The following is a 19,563-nucleotide window of genomic DNA, read 5'->3' as shown; positions in this document are numbered from 1 at the left end:
GACCACCAGAGGGACGACCACACTTACTCCCCCGCGCCGCCTGAACAAAAATTAAGAAACCATCAAGGACCAGGCAGTCAATAAGCCAAGTCTCTTGAAGCATTATTATACCTTGTGACCATAACAAGCCGATCAGCTCCAAATTTGGTTTATCTACCCCTTTAAGTGCATTCGCTAACCAGGACCAATCAGCTTGTTAAAGAACTCGAGAGCCTACGCCTTTAATTCTAATGACCTCTCTGCTACCATTACAATTGCTATCTAAATTAACAGATACTACAAACTTACTATTTCCCAGAAGAAAAGGAAGAGTCTGGGCCTGCGGGGACAGTTCCTATGTTCAGCTATTTCAAATCCCAGTTGTCGCATGAAAGGAGCGCCCTTTAAAATAATACCACAGATGATCCTCGAGTCTATGTGTAAGATGACCTGATCCATCCTAATTGGGTCAGAGAGCTCAGCTCTATCAATATCTTTGGTTGATATTAGCCTACGGTTAGGTATTTTCGGCAAAGACTGCAAGAATGTTTGCTCTATTCAGACACAAGGTCAACTCCTCCCCATGGAGACTTCTCACTTGTAAGTTATTGATTGAAAAATCCACATGTGGAGAAAAACTGGCACTCTGAACTTGCTTCACAGGAGGGGTCCTTGGTCCCCGAGCCAGACCTTTCTGCGTAACAGAGATCTGTCTATCAGAACTGCAGGCCTCCCTTTACAACAATAAAGACCAGTGGTCTTCAAACTTTTTTGGCCTGGGCCCTCCTGAGCAAAATTTGGCCAGGCCGGGCCCCCCCAAAAATGCCAAATGGACAGTATGTACAAATGGCTGTGAACTATTGCAGCCATCACCACACCCTACTCCCAGTATAGTCCCTGGGCTCCCCCACCTGCTCCCATCACAGTCGCTGCACTACATCTTCCCACTCCTACCCAGTCCCTGGGCTCTCCCCACCCCATCAAAGACCATGGGCTCTCCCCACCCTGTTCCCAGTGCTCCTGCCCATCCTGCTCCCAACACAGTCCCTGGGGTCCCCCCACCCTGTTCCCAACACAGTCCAAGGGCCAGTGGGAACTGGTAATTTTTTTAGGTGGTGGAGCATAAATATTTCCCACAAAAATGCCTTAGCGACCGAGCACAGCGAGGGAGCCGGAACCAATCAAGGCAGGGTTCGGGAGGTTTCCCCCGTGAATGTTTGGAGCCGGAACCAATCAAGGCAGGGTTCGGGAGGTTTCCCCTGTGAATGTTTGGAGCCGGAACCAATCAAGGCAGGGTTCGGGAGGTTTCCCCTGTGAATGTTTGGAGCCGGAACCAATCAAGGCAGGGTTCGGGAGGTTTCCCCTGTGAATGATTTTTAAATACTGGCTTAAAATGTTGCATTTTAGATCATACTTTAAAAAAAATGGTTAAAAAACCAAACAGTTTGCAATTGGCGCTGGGGGCCAAGGAGGAAAGCAAGGTATTTTTGAGAGGACATCTATGATAGATATCCAGTAAAGGAGAGCTGATTTTGGCAGGTGGGTAGGGGATTGTGCAACAAAGGCATTTTTTAAATGCTTTTGTTGTACAACCCTCCTTCCCCCCTATGCCCCCTCACCAAAATCAGCTCAACGGACCAAAACAAACGCACACATAGACACACACACACACATTCACACAGCAATCACTGTATCATTCATACAAGCACCCATCACCATACACTCACTCATAACACAAGCATACACACATCCATACACATATTTTATTTAAATAAAAAATAAACACAAACATACCTTCTGTAGGGGCCTGCTTGTGGGTGCTGAAATGCCCCGCTCCAGGTTACTCTGTCCGTATGTGCGATGAGGTGCAGGAGTTCCCCCTCAAACATACAGACATGCAGTGCCCCAGCCAGCATTTCCAATGAGCTATTCATGGCTGGCGGGGCAAAACACCCCCAGCCTTGCATGGCTCAGTGAGCATGTGCGGCTGAGGAACTGAACTGTCGAAAGGGAAACTGTGTTTCCCTTTGACAGTTCAGCCAGCCCAGGAGCACACCCTTAGCTGGAAAAAGCAGCTGAGGGAGTGCTCATTGTTTTACTGGGCTGGCTCCTCGGCTCCTCCATAATGGGCGGATGCCCCCTCGCCTATTATGGGTGAGCCGCCAGGCTCGGACTGGCCTATAGGGCAATAGGGCAATGCCTGTACCAAAAATGAAAAATGCTAGTGTAGGCCAGTCAAAATGTGCCACTTTTTTGCCCAATGTGGGCCAGTTTGATGAGTTACTTCACTATGCAGCTAGTAGTTTTGACCATTGTTGCTGAATAAATATTCTTTAAATATCACAATTCGCTTACATTTTAACAAAAAACACCCCTTTGGGTACTATTCAAACAGTCTGTGAATAAAGGAATGAAGATCAATTTACAACTGTGGGCCGCTTTTTCATTGGTGCCTGAGACAGTGTTATGGTCCAGTCCAACCATGTGAGCCACCCCTGCTCATTTCCTCCAATCTAAGAAAACAAAACAAACAAAAAAAGTATTTTTGGGGGGATTTCATGTTGTGCGCTTTCGCCCCAATCTCGAGTTGGGCGGAAAGTTGGAGTTTTACGTCCAGCTTTTTGCCGGAGGTAGATATCTCCACTTTCCGCTCGTTTCTGGCGCATATTGGAGGGGAGTTAATAGTGCCGAAAAACTCCATTGGGTCCAATGAACCCAACGGAGAATGGGGATTGACCATCTACCGCTACTCGTGATTCGACGTAAAATGCGCCGGACCAAGTAGCAGTAACACTATCTGCGTGGTGGTATCCCAGCGCAATTACTGCCGGGATACTGCCCATCTCGTGATGAAACCCTTTGAGTATACTAGAATTATTAACAAGAGGGTGATATTGTTGTCTGACTAGTCTCTCCAATAAGGTTGTAGACCGAAAAGACTTATCCTCCAAAGGACGCAAACTCCTGCCCAACCCCACAGGCGTTAGAGCACCACTCATTTCTTGATAACAAGAATCACTAAAACTAACAGATTTGCCATTTGGCGCAGCCTTTGAAGAAGGGTCCATATCAGATAATAATATCAAGTCAGTCTGTAATGAGGTGCTCACGGATTGAGAGTCACTAGGAGATGAGGAGTTGTCAACATCAAGGGTTCCAGGCAAAGTCTCTAATTCAACTACCTCTTCCTCACTAGACAACTCAATATGATCCTGAACTGAGTAGCTTGCCATGTCTTAGAATTCGCCGTCGACCGGTATGTTGTCGATTCAGCGATTCAAGGATAGTCAAATTCCTCAGAAATGTATGTGACGACTTGCCTTCAGTTTTATTACTCCTAAGGTTTTTGGTCTTCTTTTCTTGTTTTTTTCCACATTGTTTACCCTTACCCTGTGTCAATACCCGCAAGGGTGCCCCACTGCCTTGGGTATTATTCGGGGCCAGTGTTCACATTGGGACTCCTAAGGGCCAGATCCTCAGCCTCCTGAATGCTCATCACTGAGCTATTCTGACATTCTTGTGAGTCAGACCCGGTTTGAACCGCCCTGAGAACCGTTCCATGTTGATGAAATGAAAGTGGCTCGCTTTGGTTAATGCAGGAAACCAAATGACTAGGATTCAATCCTTCAGGGCGTAAATTGAGTATGATTGGCATCAGACTTTTCGGTGCTAAATTAACAGTGTGAGATGAAGCATTTATCAGAGTTCCACTTTAATGCTTATCTCGCTGAGCATAAACGTGTGAGCCAGTACTTCGTCTCTAATATTATCATATAATTCCATAAATGAGCTTAGAACTGTACTTAATGCAGAGATTGTTGATGAGGTAAATCTGATCCTTTCATCCACCTCCCTAAGCGTGTGATGCAGGGGCGCACTCTCACATATCATCACTGAGCCAGATGATTCAACCCAATTAGATGGCAATCATTCGGTCATAGTCATGGGAATGCCAGGACACTGTTTGCTTTGGATAGAAGAAACTAGAATAATCATCAATTTATCAAACCCTTCTCTCGGGTAAACTACTTCCTTGACTTGTGCTGCAACTCGTAGATTATCTGCTAATTCAACCAGGCTCTGATCACTGATATGCAAATAATCTGTCATTACAAGGGCACAAGTTGGTTTAAACGAACGGACTCCGGTACTTGTCCCTGACCGGGGAAAGACGTCTGTAATTTTATGACCATCTATGCGGATCATCAACAACGAAGCCGAAGAGGATTTAGCACCCTCATAATTACCAAAAGGCCTTGAAAAAGAGGGAACAGACTTCAGACAAGTGTCCCTATCAGCGTTTATAGGGTCTCCCAAATCGACAAGCAACTCTGATACTAACGCCTCCTGCGAGAAGCCTATGCAGTGCATACTTAGAGCGCCCCGCCATCAGTCACTATGTCCAGAACGGCACCAACAGTTGCATGTTACAATAAAATGTACTCACTGATCAAGATGCTATTCAGTTAAGAACTTTATCCGGCTATGAGTCACTCAATGCCATGCCGCCGAACTGCAAAACTGCGGTAGTGCACTTACTCTGCACACACTTCGCATGCCAAAGGTTTTTTGAATTTCCTCGGGCAGCAGGTATGTCCAGCCGAGCAAGACCAGAGGATGGTAAATCACTTGCTCCTACTGCCGAACAACAAAAGACTCAACACAGTGCCGCTCAGAGCAGTCAGAATCCACAGCAATACTGCCAAACTGCGCTAGTGTACTCACAGTGCACGTATAATGTGCTATTTTATTTATTGGGCCAGTTCTGTTCTGCCTAGAGAGAATCAAATTAGTCGTAATGTCCTTCCCAAGACTAATCCTCACTCACCACGGGGTATGCAAACACTCTGACTATAGGAATGATGGCACCACACAGACACACACAAAACCCTTGCATGGCCCTTTACACCTGCAATGCCACACCTCTCAACTTACCCTCATTTATAGCGTGACAACCAGCTTGAAATCATGTTTACCTCCCATCAAAGCCAAGGCCTCCAAAAGACTTAATGAGAACATCCTTCCAGAAAACCAACATCCCCCCCCAAAAAAGGTCACTGTTACAGAGCAAAAGAGTGCAGCCCCTTCAAGAGGAGGTGACTGATATGGGAAAGGGGAAGCCGGGGGAGAGGGGAAGCGAAGGGAATAAGGGAGAGAAAAGTCAGTCAAGGGATAGTGAATAAAGGAGTTAGACGCACAACACTGGTGTCCGCGTCTTCTATTTCTGTGTACGCAGTTAAGACACAACAACTGGCGACGAGGTACCACGACCCACTGTGCCCAATCCACAGTGTGAGGTGAAATTAGCGGTAAGGAGGACCGCTTGAGGACGGGGGAAGCTGAAGAGGCAGCCAGCAAGTAAGCTGCGGCAGGCGCTGCCGACGGAGGAAGATCGCGCTGCGAGAAGACAGCCAGAGACAGCTTGGAAGTACATCTGCGATGAGTATCGCACTGCGAGAGGACAGCCGGAGACCGTTTGGAAGCCCTTTCACAAAGAAGGTCAGCTGTGAGCGTGCTGACCTTGGTCCATGGAAGGAGGTGCATCGTGTTGCAACGGATGGCATCAGTGAGGAAGACTGCCTGCAGGACGCAGAGAGGAGCATGAGGACACTGCAACGCGCATTCGTTAAGGAGGAAAGGGGAGCATGAGGTAGCAGCGGCCCAATGAGAAGGTGTCGGGAAGGTGGACAGACGTGGAGGATGAAGGGATACGCCCCGCCAATATCAGGCCGTGTATCACATATGCCACATGGTCTTACTATATGATCCCACTAGAAAACGAGGATCAGAAAGGAAGGAAACGAAACAAACACCACATAATCAAGTGAGAGCAACCACTACGAACACTCGGGAACATAATGACAATACAGAAACCCTGCTAATAACAATACGGAAAGGCTGCCTGGGTAAAAGAGCACCCAAATCCACTAAAACACATGGGAGCACACTGCAACACATGCACCCCAGCCTCACAAGACAAGGGATAGGGGACAGCAAAAGAAAGCAGAAAAGTCATGGCAGCAGCAAGGACAAACCCTTCAGACAACACAGTCTGCCCGCACCAACAAAGACAGGGTGCTACACACTCGTGGAAGGAGAAGCACACCCAGCCCCACGTGTGGATCAACGAAACAAGGCAGCCCACTCTCAATGGCTATAACTAAACTAAAGAGACTAAGGCCACGCAGAGTGGAAACCGGCCACACCAGTCACCACGCACAAAAGACTCACCCGCCTAAGAAATGTTGCAAGGTGCGCCAGTAGATGCAGGTGCACAAGTCACTGCAGGGGTCAACCCTACAAACCTAGTGACCTTTCTACGACACCCCAACCCATTCACAGTAGAACCCCAAGAAGACCAGGGGCCAGAGATAGCAGAAATGGATGGAAGAATTTGAAGACTTCATGAGGGCGGCGGTAAGTAACCAAGATGCACCCAACAAAATAGAAAAATCTCGTAGGGAAGGAGATGAAAGGGATCATAAAACCATCCCGCCCCAGGAGAAATTGACATATCAACTTCTCACAGCTGCGATTAATGGAAAGTTAGTAGTCCTTCCCAACAGAGGCAACGAAAGATACACTTTCAACCAGTGCACGCAAGTGCCCCACGAGACGATTGGCCAATTCATACTCTGACTCCAGCAAAAAATAACATACTGTGACTTTGCAAACTTCAATGATGAGGAAACCATCAGGCTGAGAGTAATAGAAGGATGCATATCCTTGCAGTTTAGAAAACATCTACTAAAGAAACCACTCCCGCAACAGGAGATAGCAGACTTTGAGAGGGTGTATGAAAGAGCTGACATACAAGCAGCCAACATGGAAACTCTGAAGAAAACAGACACAGTGGCTGCCATTGCCACCAGCCACAGGGGCAGACCAGCTACCCCAGCGCAACACCTCGCCAACCGTCGGGCCCCACCAGACAGAGAATGTTATAGGTGTGACTTTGAATTTCCCCACAAGGGCCAGTGCCCAGCCATTGGGGAAATGTGCATGAGGTGCGGCCAGGAGAATCATTTATTAATCATGTGCCAGGAGACAGCACCACTGCTACCTGCATACAGGCCACCTCCACAGCCAAACCCTAACAGAAGATATGACCCGCCGAGAACACCGAACCTGCGCCCATACCCAGAAAGGGATAGCGGGAGAACCAACCCGAACAGAAACATAGCGGCATAATCCACCCATCCAGAGTTCATAAGGGCTGTCGAAAATGTTAATGTCGCCCCACTTGGTAGACACGCTGAGACATCAGAATACCTCTTCCACACAAAACCAAATCAAGTAGAAGACCAAAGATTCATACAAGAATACACCATGGGCGACCCATATGAAAACCCCCCAGCAGATGCAGAACCACCAGCAACAGAGCCCTACTATGAATAGGACAGATATAGCAGAGAATATGCCCGGCTGATATATGATACCTCAGATGATAGTGCAGCACCAAAAGTGAACGTACAAATGGGGGGACTACACACCCCATTCCTTGTTGATACAGGAGCCACTGTGAACATCATGAACGAGAGAACATATCACTCCATTGCAGGCGCCTATCCACTACAGCCATACCAGGCTGGCATCTTCCAGTAGGGAGCAACACTTCCTCTTCAATCCATAGGTCAATTCTGCTGTGACCTGGTACACAGAGGACGACGCATTCCCACCATGATCCACATCATACACAGCCCTGGACAGGGATATGTCTTCTCAGCTACAAGACGGCCACCGCCTTGGCAGTCATCAACATCCAGTATGACCAAACCTAGATAGTGCAAGGCCTCCCACACAACTCCCAGGCCCTGTATACACTCTCACAACGGGGGTTGGACATTGCAGAGTTGAAAGTCATGTTGCTGGAACTGTTCAAGGGAGTGGGAATGTTGAAAGCCACTGTCATCCAACTCCACATTGATCCAACAGTGAGACCAGTACCACCACACCCTCTGAGAATTGGGTTTCACTTACAAGCCCAAGTAACACACAAATTGTGCATCCTCCTCGAACATTGTATCTTTGAGAGAGTTGACGGCCCAGCCAGTGGGTGTTGCCGCTAGTAATGGTACCCAAATCCAACGCCACCTACGTCTCTGTGTGGACATGCAGATTCCCAACACTACAATCCAGAGGGAGAGACACCCAGGACCAAACATTGAAGATATGCTGGTAAGACTCATCCAAGCCACCCGGTTCTGCAAGTTAGACCTGAAACAAGGTTATCACAAGCTGGTCATTGACCCGGTCTCAATACCCATGACCACATTCACAACACATGAAGGATTGTTCCGCTACAAGCGGCTCAATTTTGGGATATCACCTGCGGCTGAGATATTAAAGGAAATAATACGCAGATTGATTGCATCCGTCATGAATGCCTTCAACTATAGCAATGACATTTTAGTGTTTGGCATCACCCAGGATCAGCACGATGACGCCTTAAAGCAGGTGTGTGACACCCTGCACAAAGCCAGCCTCAACCTCAACAGACCAAAATGCACCATCAATAAACACAGCCTATGCTTCTTCGGCCACATATTCTCCGACCAAGGGATCAGGGTCGACCCCGACAAGATCAGCGCCATTGTGAGTCTAGAGGCCCCGAACTATGTAACAGAGCTGCGTTCCTTTGTAGGAATGGCAGTATACTGCACCTGCTACCTGCCATACTATGCAACACTCACCAACCAACTCCGGCAACTCCTTAAGAAGGACCTCTCCTTTCGAATGGGACGAACACTGTCAAAGGGCTTTCTGTACCATCAAGCAGGAACTAGCCAACAACCGCCAGCTGGCCTACTTCAACCTCAACTGGGACACCAAGATCACTGTTGATGCCAGCCCCATAAGACTAGGGGCTATACTCACCCAGATATACCCTAACGACAAAACTAGCACAAAAGTGGTTGCATACACCAGCAGGGCACTCTCCAACATCAAACAAGTTTTCTCCCAGGCGGAACGCGAAAGCCTGGCGGTAGTCTAGGGCGTGCGAGAAATTCCACCACTTCATCATTGGACAGACATTCATCCTCACTACAGATCATCAGGCACTCCTCTCCCTGTTCGGGAATCCCAAGACCAAGATGCCACCGCGCATTGAACAGTGGTGCATCAGGTTATAAGAGTACAATCATACCATTGTTCAGAAACCCGGGGGCGAGGCCAATCCGGCTGACTATTTATCACGGCACCCCAGAGAGCCAGCAGAGAACATCATGGAACACGAAGCAGAGGCATACTTTGCCTATTTATCCCTCAATGCTCTACCCCCCACATCACAAGTAACCATTTTGCTGATAGAAGCAAGACAGACCCCAGCATACAAGCGGCAATCCAGCTGACTAAATCGAACAGGTGGCGACACCTGACGACGGAACACTTTGCGACCGGGGAGGTGAACAGGAGGGACTGCATAGAATGGCAAAGATCCACAAGGAACTTGCCACAACGGACCAAGGGACACTACTGCCAGGAAATCGCCTAGTGGCCTCCAAGAGCATAAGGAAAGACATAGTAATCATCGCACACAAAGGCCACAGAGGGGTCGCCAACACAAAAAAGATACGGGGAAACCAGGTGTGGTTCCCATATACGGACACAATAGTAGAAGATACGCTAAGGCACTGTACACCATGCCAAATAACAGCAGTGAACAGCCCCCCATGCCCACTACAAACAGTACCCCTACCGGAAGGACCCCGGCATAGGGTAGCGATGGACTTCTATGGACCTCTAGAAAAAGGAGGCTATTTACTAGTGGCCATGGTAAAGCCTGTCCAGTCCATGGCGTTTCACCAAGTGGTGGGAATAATCGATGAACTGTTTAGTGAGTTGGGAGTCCCCAACACGGTAAAAGTAGACAACGGCCTGCCATTCCAGGGCCAGGACTTCCAGTAGTTTGCAGCACACCTTGCCTTTCACCACCAACGAATTACACCCCTATGGCCACAAGCGAACGGCATGGTAGAGCAGCATGTTAGAGCGGTTTATGGCCACCATCAAAAGGACATGCCAGAAATCAGCAGCAGACTTAATGGCAATGCACCAAGCCATCTCGCAAATGCTGAGGAGTTATAGGAACACGCTGCACGAAACAACTGGATGGACACCCACAGAGCTTATGATAAAGTACAAGCTGAGAACTCAGCTACCACAGCTCAAAGACTTCACCCCAGCAGAAGATGCAGAGGCCAGGAAACAAGAAGCCGAGAAAAGGAGAAAAGTGGACAGTTCGGAAAAGAAAGGCGCAAGAACATCAACTCCCATTTGGCGGCGTTGTACTTGTCAGGCAGAAGCAACAACGAAAGACAGACTTGAGATATGGCTCTGAGCCACTTCTGGTCACTGATTTCAATGGACCAATGGTCACGGCCATGGGAGAAGATGGGGAGATGACCCGAAATGCAAGCTGTTGCAAGAGGACTCTGATGAGGATCCCCACATGACGAAAGAAGAAGAACCCTGAACAGAAAGGACTGAGGATCCTCTACCAAGAATATCGGAAGGAGAGAACCGTGAATCACCCGGCCACCCGCAGTGGACCCTACGGAGCCCCCCACCTCAGTGAATGTAGGCAACAAATGTCTCAGATAAGGAACAGTGGGGCGGCGGGTGTTACAGAGCAAAAGTGTGCAACCCCTTTAAGAGGGAGTGACTGAAATTGGAAAGGGGAAGCCAGAGGAGAAGGGAAGGGGTGGGAAGAAGGGAGGTACAAGTCAGTCAAGAGATAGTGAATAAAGGAGTTAGAAGCAGGACACCGGTCTCCGCGTCTTCTATTACTGTGTGCATAGTTAAGACACAACAGTCATCGATGTTTACTTCACTGCACTCACGCTCCGTACCCCAGAAAAACACCTGCCTTCACCCTCATGTGAGACTCACCAGGTATGAGGTAGTATTATTATTATCATCATCATTGAGCAAATGCCCACAGCACACAGAGGCTCTTGCTCGGGGAGGGGGGGGAGGGTAAATGTGGCTTGCATTTCCAGTAGAAGGTGATTTCTTCAGCCTTCTTGTAGGTTATACAGCCGGGGCCTAGCTGACCAAAGCGTGCACACAGAGCTCTGAAGTTGCAGAAAGACATGCAAGCGCTATAAAAGACGATATAAATAGATCAACATACTGAATCAGCATGGAGGGGGCAGCAAACACTTCCAGGCAGTCACTGCTTCGCTTCACAGAAACGTGAACATATGAATGGATAAATCCCTCCCTCCCTCGCCAACTGTACTCCCCTACTGGTACAAACTGCCAAGCCCGAGGCTGGCCTCCTCCCACTTTAAAGCTCCACTGCTTTTGGGCTAGCTTCGCTGTAAGCCATACAATATGAGAGTTATCCTCTGGGAGTGCAAGTCCAGCTAAAATGTCGTTGAAAAGTCTCTTGCGTCCACCGTCCACAGAGCCGGATATTTGGATGTGTTCATTCTCATTAAAAGCCTAGGACTCTCACGTTGCTTGTTAAATGATACAAGGCCTGGGGGTTCAGACTGAATCCGTGAGAGTAATCCAGACATGCACCCCTTGCTTTCTGAGCCTAGAGAGGGCCTCGCCTCAGCCACACCTGCCCGGTGCCACCCATGTATTCAGCACTACATGCGTGGGGTTGCTTCTGGCTCTCCGGGGCTGAACTGTCCGCGTGCCGCGTGGGCGGGGATATGCAAATGCATGTTTCTCCTATGGGTGGGCACAGGGGGCAAAGGCTGGATTCTAGGAGCTCAGAGTGGGCACCGTCCTGCCGAAGCTGCTCTTTGCCGTTGCTCGTTCTCAGCAGTGGGGCGCTCACACTGTTTCCCCAAGTAAGACACGACGCTGTCTGACTCAGAGCTCCTCACAGATACTTTGGCAAACGGGGTTCAGGCAACTCTAATGGCCCTTGGCCTTTTCCATGGCTGTGTGTTCATATGGGACAGATGCTTTGCTTGGGCGCAAAGGGGATTTGCCCCAATGTGCTACTTCCCTTGAGCAAAAACCAGTTATGAGAGGGTGATCAGGGAAAGTGGGGTGTACATGGCGGAGAATTAAAGGCGTGCTCCTTTTATTCCCAGCATGTTGTTGCGGATGGTGAACGTTAATGTTGCCCCATTAATTGGGTTCAGGGAGCATGCAGTTTTCAACATGCAGGCGTGTAATGTCATTGTGTTTACCTGAAAAAGCTCATGTTTTCATGACTACATTTTAGGGACTTGCGGCTACACACGTGGCGTCCCACTTTTTTTTAACAATGTCACGCTAAAAGACAGTTAATTAAAGAGAGCTCTGCTTATTATCTCATTAAACACGGCAAAGGTGGGTGTCACCGTAGAGGACTTACCTGAGAAGTCTGACAGCGCGGAGCAGTCCCGGGTGCAGAGCAGGACCAGGAGCCCACAGAGCAGGGCAGGGGGCAGGAGGGACTCGTGGATCTGTCTCCTGTGACAGCCGCCCAGCTCCACCATAGTGCGGCTCTGGGCCCGGAACTCACATGGTGCCAGTTCTGCCCGCGGCCAGGCGCAGGGCAAGCAGCGTGGCAGGCTCCAGCCGGCAGCAGGGGTAGAAAGCGCGCTACACACAGCAGGCGGTGTGCGCAGCAGGTGGCCGCCGCTCCCAGCAGCAGGCAGCGCTGTGCTACAGCAGACAGCAATCAGCGGGTGGGCAGCACGCAACAGCAGCAGACAGCGCTCGGAAGCAGGTATTAGCCAAGAAGCTCTGAGGAGGAAAGGGCAGCACGGCAGCAAGCAGCAGTATCCGCGCAGCAGGGAGCACTGGGTAGCAATGAGCAGCCCTCAGCAACAGGCCAGTTAACTAGCAGCAGGGGGTGTCAAGCAGCAGTAACCGGCACTAGTCTCAAGCAGGTAGCGTTGATGTACAGCGAGGCACAGGCAACAACAGGAGACTGCACTCAAGCGGCAGACGGTACACATTTGCAGAAGCGCTCAGCAGCAGACAGCTCTCGGCAGCCACAGGCAACTCATGGAGAAAGCTGCTCTCAGCGGGCAGCACTGGGGGCATGCAGTTATCAGCGCCCGAGCATCTCTCAAAGGATGGCGCAGGCAGCTGAGCAGACCCTGCCACTCCAGGGTCCGCGAGCAGTTCGGGGGTCCGCGGCTCCCGTCAGGGGTCTCCGAGGCGGTAGCTGCTGCTCACCTGGGCTACCAGCTGTCAGTGCCCGGTGCCACTCCAGGCTCAGGCTACTGCGCCACAGCTTCCCGCGGCCAAGCTGGGTGGGATGGGGCCAAGGGAGGGGGCAGGGCCGGGGTGGCAGTTCGGGCAACTCCGGGGGTGGACACTGGCAGGGGTGTGAGAGGCTGGGATGGGGGCATGGGGTTGCCGGGCTCTACCTGCAGCCACCCTGCCGACACAGCTCTGTCAGAGGGCTTGGGCTGTCAGGAGGGCAGATCCCGCCTTCCTTCCTCGGGGCCGCCTCCCTCCTCCTCGGAGCGCTGGACGGCCTTGACAGGAGGCTCCCACACGCGGGCACTCAAGAGAGGACCACACAAGCCCTCCCGAACCAACTTCCACATGAGCTTCCGACGCCCCACGGGTCCAGAGCATCCCCCGGTGCGTGAGCCAGTGTCCCACGAATTATGATAGCCCACCCTAAAAACGGTCCCAAAGACTGAGCCTCGCACTCGATGCACACCTCCCAGAGTACCCCATGTGGACCCCACCCCTCAGTGTGAAACTTAGAATTATTCTATGCGAAGTCTATTTGTCTCACAACTTTACACCCCCACGTAGATCATCTCTGGAGAGTCCCTGGAAACCTGACACCTCCCAAACAATCCTCTCCAGAGCCTCGAGCCGTCCACTTCCCTTATTGCGCTCTCGGGGTCCTCACATCCTCCGATACACCTCCCAACTTAGTCTCTCTGAAACCTCACGGCGTGAACCCCCCAAAGTGTCCCACCCGGAGGACGACATCTCAAGCGTGAACCTAAACTGTCTCCTGTGAGTGTCCGAAAAGTGCCCCTTCGAGGCAAGTCTCGGACATTGGGAGAGAACTGGGACTGGTGCTCGCTCAGATGGGCTGTTCATTCCCGGCGTCACCATTTTCGCAGCTAACCGGTGTTTCTCCAATGTATTGTCTCCGTAGCGGAGCCCCGCCCCATCTTATAGTCTAGTTGAATCTTATAGATAATGTTGTACGTTTTTAGTACGGTACTCAGGTTTCTTGGCCCGTCAGGTGAGCTAGAGCCGACCGTCTCTGGCCAGCCGGAATTGGCCTAGACTAGAGAGTAGTTAAGAACCCAAAGCCCAGCGTTCCCCTGACATGCCTGGGGATGACACCTGTCCGCGTGCGGCTCTGCGCTGATGGCCGGGCGCCCTGCTCTGCTGGGCTAGTGGGCTAGTGGGCTAGTGGTTAGGCTGTCCCATGGGGGGGGGTCCGCTCTCAAAACCGTGGGATCTGCTGGGGACGGACGCCTGCACCCTCCTGCCCCCTGCCTGTGCCTAGCATCTCCAGGTAGCATTGATGCTCTAGCTGAGCCCATCCCCTGCCCTCCATTCCCCTCCCCTACAATAGTACAGCAGCGAGGCACATGTTCACACCAGTACCCAAGATGACTATCCCACCTAAGAAGTCTATTACCCCACTCTCACAGGAGATAGACACCCTTAAAGAACACCCACACTTGGAATAATATTATTACTATGGACTGTGGTACTTATTGAGCGCCATGAAGCAACAGAGCGATGAACGCATGACCCCCGCCCCCCCTGTGTCCCCATGGTTCCCAATGTGCCCCCAGCCTCCCGCTGGTGCCGTATTAGCCCTCGCCTAACGCCCCCCGCCCCCAAAGCCGCCTCGGCTACTGCTCTAAGAGTGATAGGTGTTATTAATGCTCCATTTAATGGTTCTTAGTTTATTTATCTCTGAATGATGAAGGGCTGTAGCTGTCTCTGTCGCCATTCAGGCAGCAACCGGGTGTATGAGATGAGCGCTTAACTTGCTGGGCTATCTATGTCCAGCCTGGCTCTTCGAATATGAGCCACTCGAAAATAGGTTTTCTCATATGCTCTCAATACTAAATTCAATTTTAACCAAGCTGTTCAAAGACACTCAGTAGACTTGTCCTCCAGCGCACCAGAGTAATATTCCCACTCAGGGATGATGTCAGGGCCTTTCAACTTTTTCGGGTGAAAGTGGTTGCAAGCCTCAATGGGGCCCCCAGCAAATGCAACCAAGTGGGCTGTCAGCTACGTACGACATGGCAACGTGCACCTGTCATTTGGGACTTTAAACGTGCTGCGTTGCAGAGCGCGTTCTACAAGCTGCATTTGCCAGAGTCCTTCAGGGCGTACCCTGCTTGGGCTTCCTGCTGTATCTTTTTACTCCGGATCCTCAACATTAGCACCTCGCTGACAAAGGAGTCATTGCTTCTCTTTGGACGATTAGTGTTTCTGCTCCCTTCTGGCTTGCCTCTCTTCACAATAGGCAGCTGTTAAGGCCCTGGCTGTACTTCTTTGTCTCCATTGTACTTTATGCGACCCACGTGTGCCTAAGAATGTTTCAAGCTCTAAGCAGGCCCCCTCCTCCCTGCAATCGTCATGCTGAAATGGCCCCACAAACCGCAACACCTCTTCTGCTGGCCCTGCCTCCACTTCAGCTTTAGAATGACTACACCCACCTAAATTATGTATGGGAAAAGGCCTAAAATACCTCCAGAGTTTTTCATTTCCTCACCAGCAACATCATGGAAACTGCATTGCAGCAACCTCACCCACATCACCATAGACCCCATCAGCTTCTCTCCCAACAGCCCATCCCCACCATCACCACTCATCGCCGACCACACCGCCCACCAGCAACATCATGGAAACTGCATTGCAGCAACCTCACCCACATCACCATAGACCCCATCAGCTTCTCTCCCAACAGCCCATCCCCACCATCACCACTCATCGCCGACCACACCGCCCACCAGCAACATCATGGAAACTGCATTGCAGCAACCTCACCCACATCACCATAGACCCCATCAGCTTCTCTCCCAACAGCCCATCCCCACCATCACCACTCATCGCCGACCACACCGCCCACCAGCAACATCATGGAAACCGCATTGCAGCAACCTCACCCACATCACCATAGACCCCATCAGCTTCTCTCCCAACCTCCCATACCCACCATCACCACTCATCGCCGACCACACCGCCCACCAGCAACATCATGGAAACTGCATTGCAGCAACCTCACCCACATCACCATAGACCCCATCAGCTTCTCTCCCAACAGCCCATCCCCACCATCACCACTCATCGCCGACCACACCGCCCACCAGCAACATCATGGAAACTGCATTGCAGCAACCTCACCCACATCACCATAGACCCCATCAGCTTCTCTCCCAACCTCCCATCCCCACCATCACCACTCATCGCCGACCACACCGCCCACCAGCAACATCATGGAAACTGCATTGCAGCAACCTCACCCACATCACCATAGACCCCATCAGCTTCTCTCCCAACAGCCCATCCCCACCATCACCACTCATCGCCGACCACACCGCCCACCAGCAACATCATGGAAACTGCACTGCAGCAACCTCACCCACATCACCATAGACCCCATCAGCTTCTCTCCCAACAGCCCATCCCCACCATCACCACTCATCGCCGACCACACCGCCCACCAGCAATATCATGGAAACCGCATTGCAGCAACCTCACCCACATCACCATAGACCCCATCAGCTTCTCTCCCAACCTCCCATCCCCACCATTACCACTCATCGCCGACCACACCGCCCACCAGCAACATCATGGAAACCGCATTGCAGCAACCTCACCCACATCACCATAGACCCCATCAGCTTCTCTCCCAACAGTCCATCCCCACCATCACCACTCATCGCCGACCACACCGCCCACCAGCAACATCATGGAAACTGCATTGCAGCAACCTCACCCACATCACCATAGACCCCATCAGCTTCTCTCCCAACCTCCCATACCCACCATCACCACTCATCGCCGACCACACCGCCCACCAGCAATATCATGGAAACCGCATTGCAGCAACCTCACCCACATCACCATAGACCCCATCAGCTTCTCTCCCAACCTCCCATCCCCACCATTACCACTCATCGCCGAACAAACCGCCCACCAGCAATATCATGGAAACCGCATTGCAGCAACCTCACCCTCATCACCATAGACCCCATCAGCTTCTCTCCCAACAGCCCATCCCCACCATCACCACTCATCGCCGACCACACCGCCCACCAGCAACATCATGGAAACTGCATTGCAGCAACCTCACCCACATCACCATAGACCCCATCAGCTTCTCTCCCAACAGCCCATCCCCACCATCACCATTCATCGCCGACCACACCGCCCACCAGCAACATCATGGAAACTGCATTGCAGCAACCTCACCCACATCACCATAGACCCCATCAGCTTCTCTCCCAACAGCCCATCCCCACCATCACCACTCATCGCTGACCACACCGCCCACCAGCAACATCATGGAAACCGCATTGCAGCAACCTCACCCACATCACCATAGACCCCATCAGCTTCTCTCCCAACCTCCCATACCCACCATCACCACTCATCGCCGACCACACCGCCCACCAGCAACATTATGGAAACCGCATTGCAGTAACCTCACCCACATCACCATAGACTCCATCAGCTTCTCTCCCAACAGCCCATCCCCACCATCACCACTCATCGCCGACCACACCGCCCACCAGCAACATCATGGAAACTGCATTGCAGCAACCTCACCCACATCACCATAGACCCCAACAGCCCATCCCCACCATCACCACTCATCGCCGACCACACCGCCCACCAGCAACATCATGGAAACTGCATTGCAGCAACCTCACCCACATCACCATAGACCCCATCAGCTTCTCTCCCAACAGCCCATCCCCACCATCACCACTCATCGCCGACCACACCGCCCACCAGCAACATCATGGAAACTGCATTGCAGCAACCTCACCCACATCACCATAGACCCCATCAGCTTCTCTCCCAACAGCCCATCCCCACCATCACCACTCATCGCCGACCACACCGCCCACCAGCAACATCATGGAAACCGCATTGCAGCAACCTCACCCACATCACCATAGACCCCATCAGCTTCTCTCCCAACCTCCCATCCCCACCATTACCACTCATCGCCGACCAAACCGGCCACCAGCAACATCATGGAAACCGCATTGCAGCAACCTCACACACATCACCATAGACCCCATCAGCTTCTCTCCCAACCTCCCATCCCCACCATCACCACTCATCGGCGACCACACCGCTCACCAGCAACATCATGGAAACCGCATCGCAGCAACCTCACCCACATCACCATAGACCCCATCAGCTTCTCTCCCAACCCCCATACCCACCATCACCACTCATCGCCGACCACACCGCCCACCAGCAATATCATGGAAACCGCATTGCAGCAACCTCACACACATCACCATAGACCCCATCAGCTTCTCTCCCAACCTCCCATCCCTACCATCACCACTCATCGGCGACCACACCGCTCACCAGCAACATCATGGAAACCGCATCGCAGCAACCTCACCCACATCACCATAGACCCCATCAGCTCTCTATCATCCAATACTACATGAAAAGGGATGCTCGCAAATGTCTTCCCAGCAATCAACCACGCAGCAGAAACCCTTGCCCTCATCTCCACATACGGCTTGGACTCCATCTTCATTAATGAGAATTGGATGGCATCCACCTCCAACCACATCCTAGATGTCCTCATCTCAACAGCTACAGAATTCTACAACAAACCCATCCAAAGAAGATTGGCGAAGGCCTCGCCATCATTCACAAAGCATTGTGCCTATGCACCCACCTGGGCATCGCCATAATCTGCCCTTTTTTAAAAACATTTCCTGGCACTTCCCACTGTCCCCAACGCACACCATCATTTTCCACCTCATCTAAAGACCACCCAAGCCCAACACCTGTTTCATCAAAGACTTCCCAGAACTTTTAACCACCACGTCTCTCACGCATGACACCAACCTTATCTTGCTCAAGGAACTCAGTGGTATACACAGATGACTGATCACCACTGCCAAGGACAACTACTACAAAACACCATAGCCAAGCCCAACAATTAAAGCAGAGCCCTATTCCTAGCCATCAAGCATGACATAAACCCTCTGTCCAACCCGCCCATCACACACTCCATTGAAAAACGCACGCTATCAACTCTTTCTGCATCATCAACATCAGAATAATCCGCAGACACCTAAACACCAACAGCACAAACGACCACACACTACACAACCCATCTCGCAAAACCACAACTACCTGGACACCATTGAAGACGCTCATTATGGAAGACCTCGCTGCCAGCCTAGCATCCCTCAAGTCCACATCGTATGTGCCCAACATCCTCCCTGCCTCTGAACTCCCAACCCTTCTGACTGAAGTACTCCTCACTTATCTGACAAGCATCAATAGCTCGCCACTCAATGCACCGCAAGATTGGGCAAATCCTTACACTTCTCAAGAAACCCAACACTGGACCCAGCGACCTCAGCAACTACCACCCCTTCGCCCATCTTCCCTTCCTATGTAAGATCCTTGAGA

The 19,563-nt window shown here is 51.3% G+C and overlaps 1 protein-coding gene across 1 annotated transcript in view; it reads right to left on the bottom strand.

The window, feature by feature from the left end:
* Nucleotides 1-13,503, bottom strand: part of EVA1C (eva-1 homolog C) — a 637,492-nt gene extending 623,989 nt beyond the window's left edge. The window contains exon 1 of the mRNA XM_069636343.1: nucleotides 12,305-13,503. Coding sequence (XP_069492444.1) covers nucleotides 12,305-12,428 — 124 coding nt within the window. The 5' untranslated portion in view covers nucleotides 12,429-13,503. The remainder of the gene's footprint in view (nucleotides 1-12,304) is intronic.
* Nucleotides 13,504-19,563: the final 6,060 nt, after the last annotated feature.

Source organism: Ambystoma mexicanum, chromosome 7p (genome assembly GCF_040938575.1).
Source record: "Ambystoma mexicanum isolate Mex_15411 chromosome 7p, UKY_AmexF1_1, whole genome shotgun sequence".
Taxonomy (NCBI): Eukaryota; Metazoa; Chordata; class Amphibia; order Caudata; family Ambystomatidae; genus Ambystoma; species Ambystoma mexicanum.
This window is presented reverse-complemented; position numbering and strand designations above follow the sequence as displayed.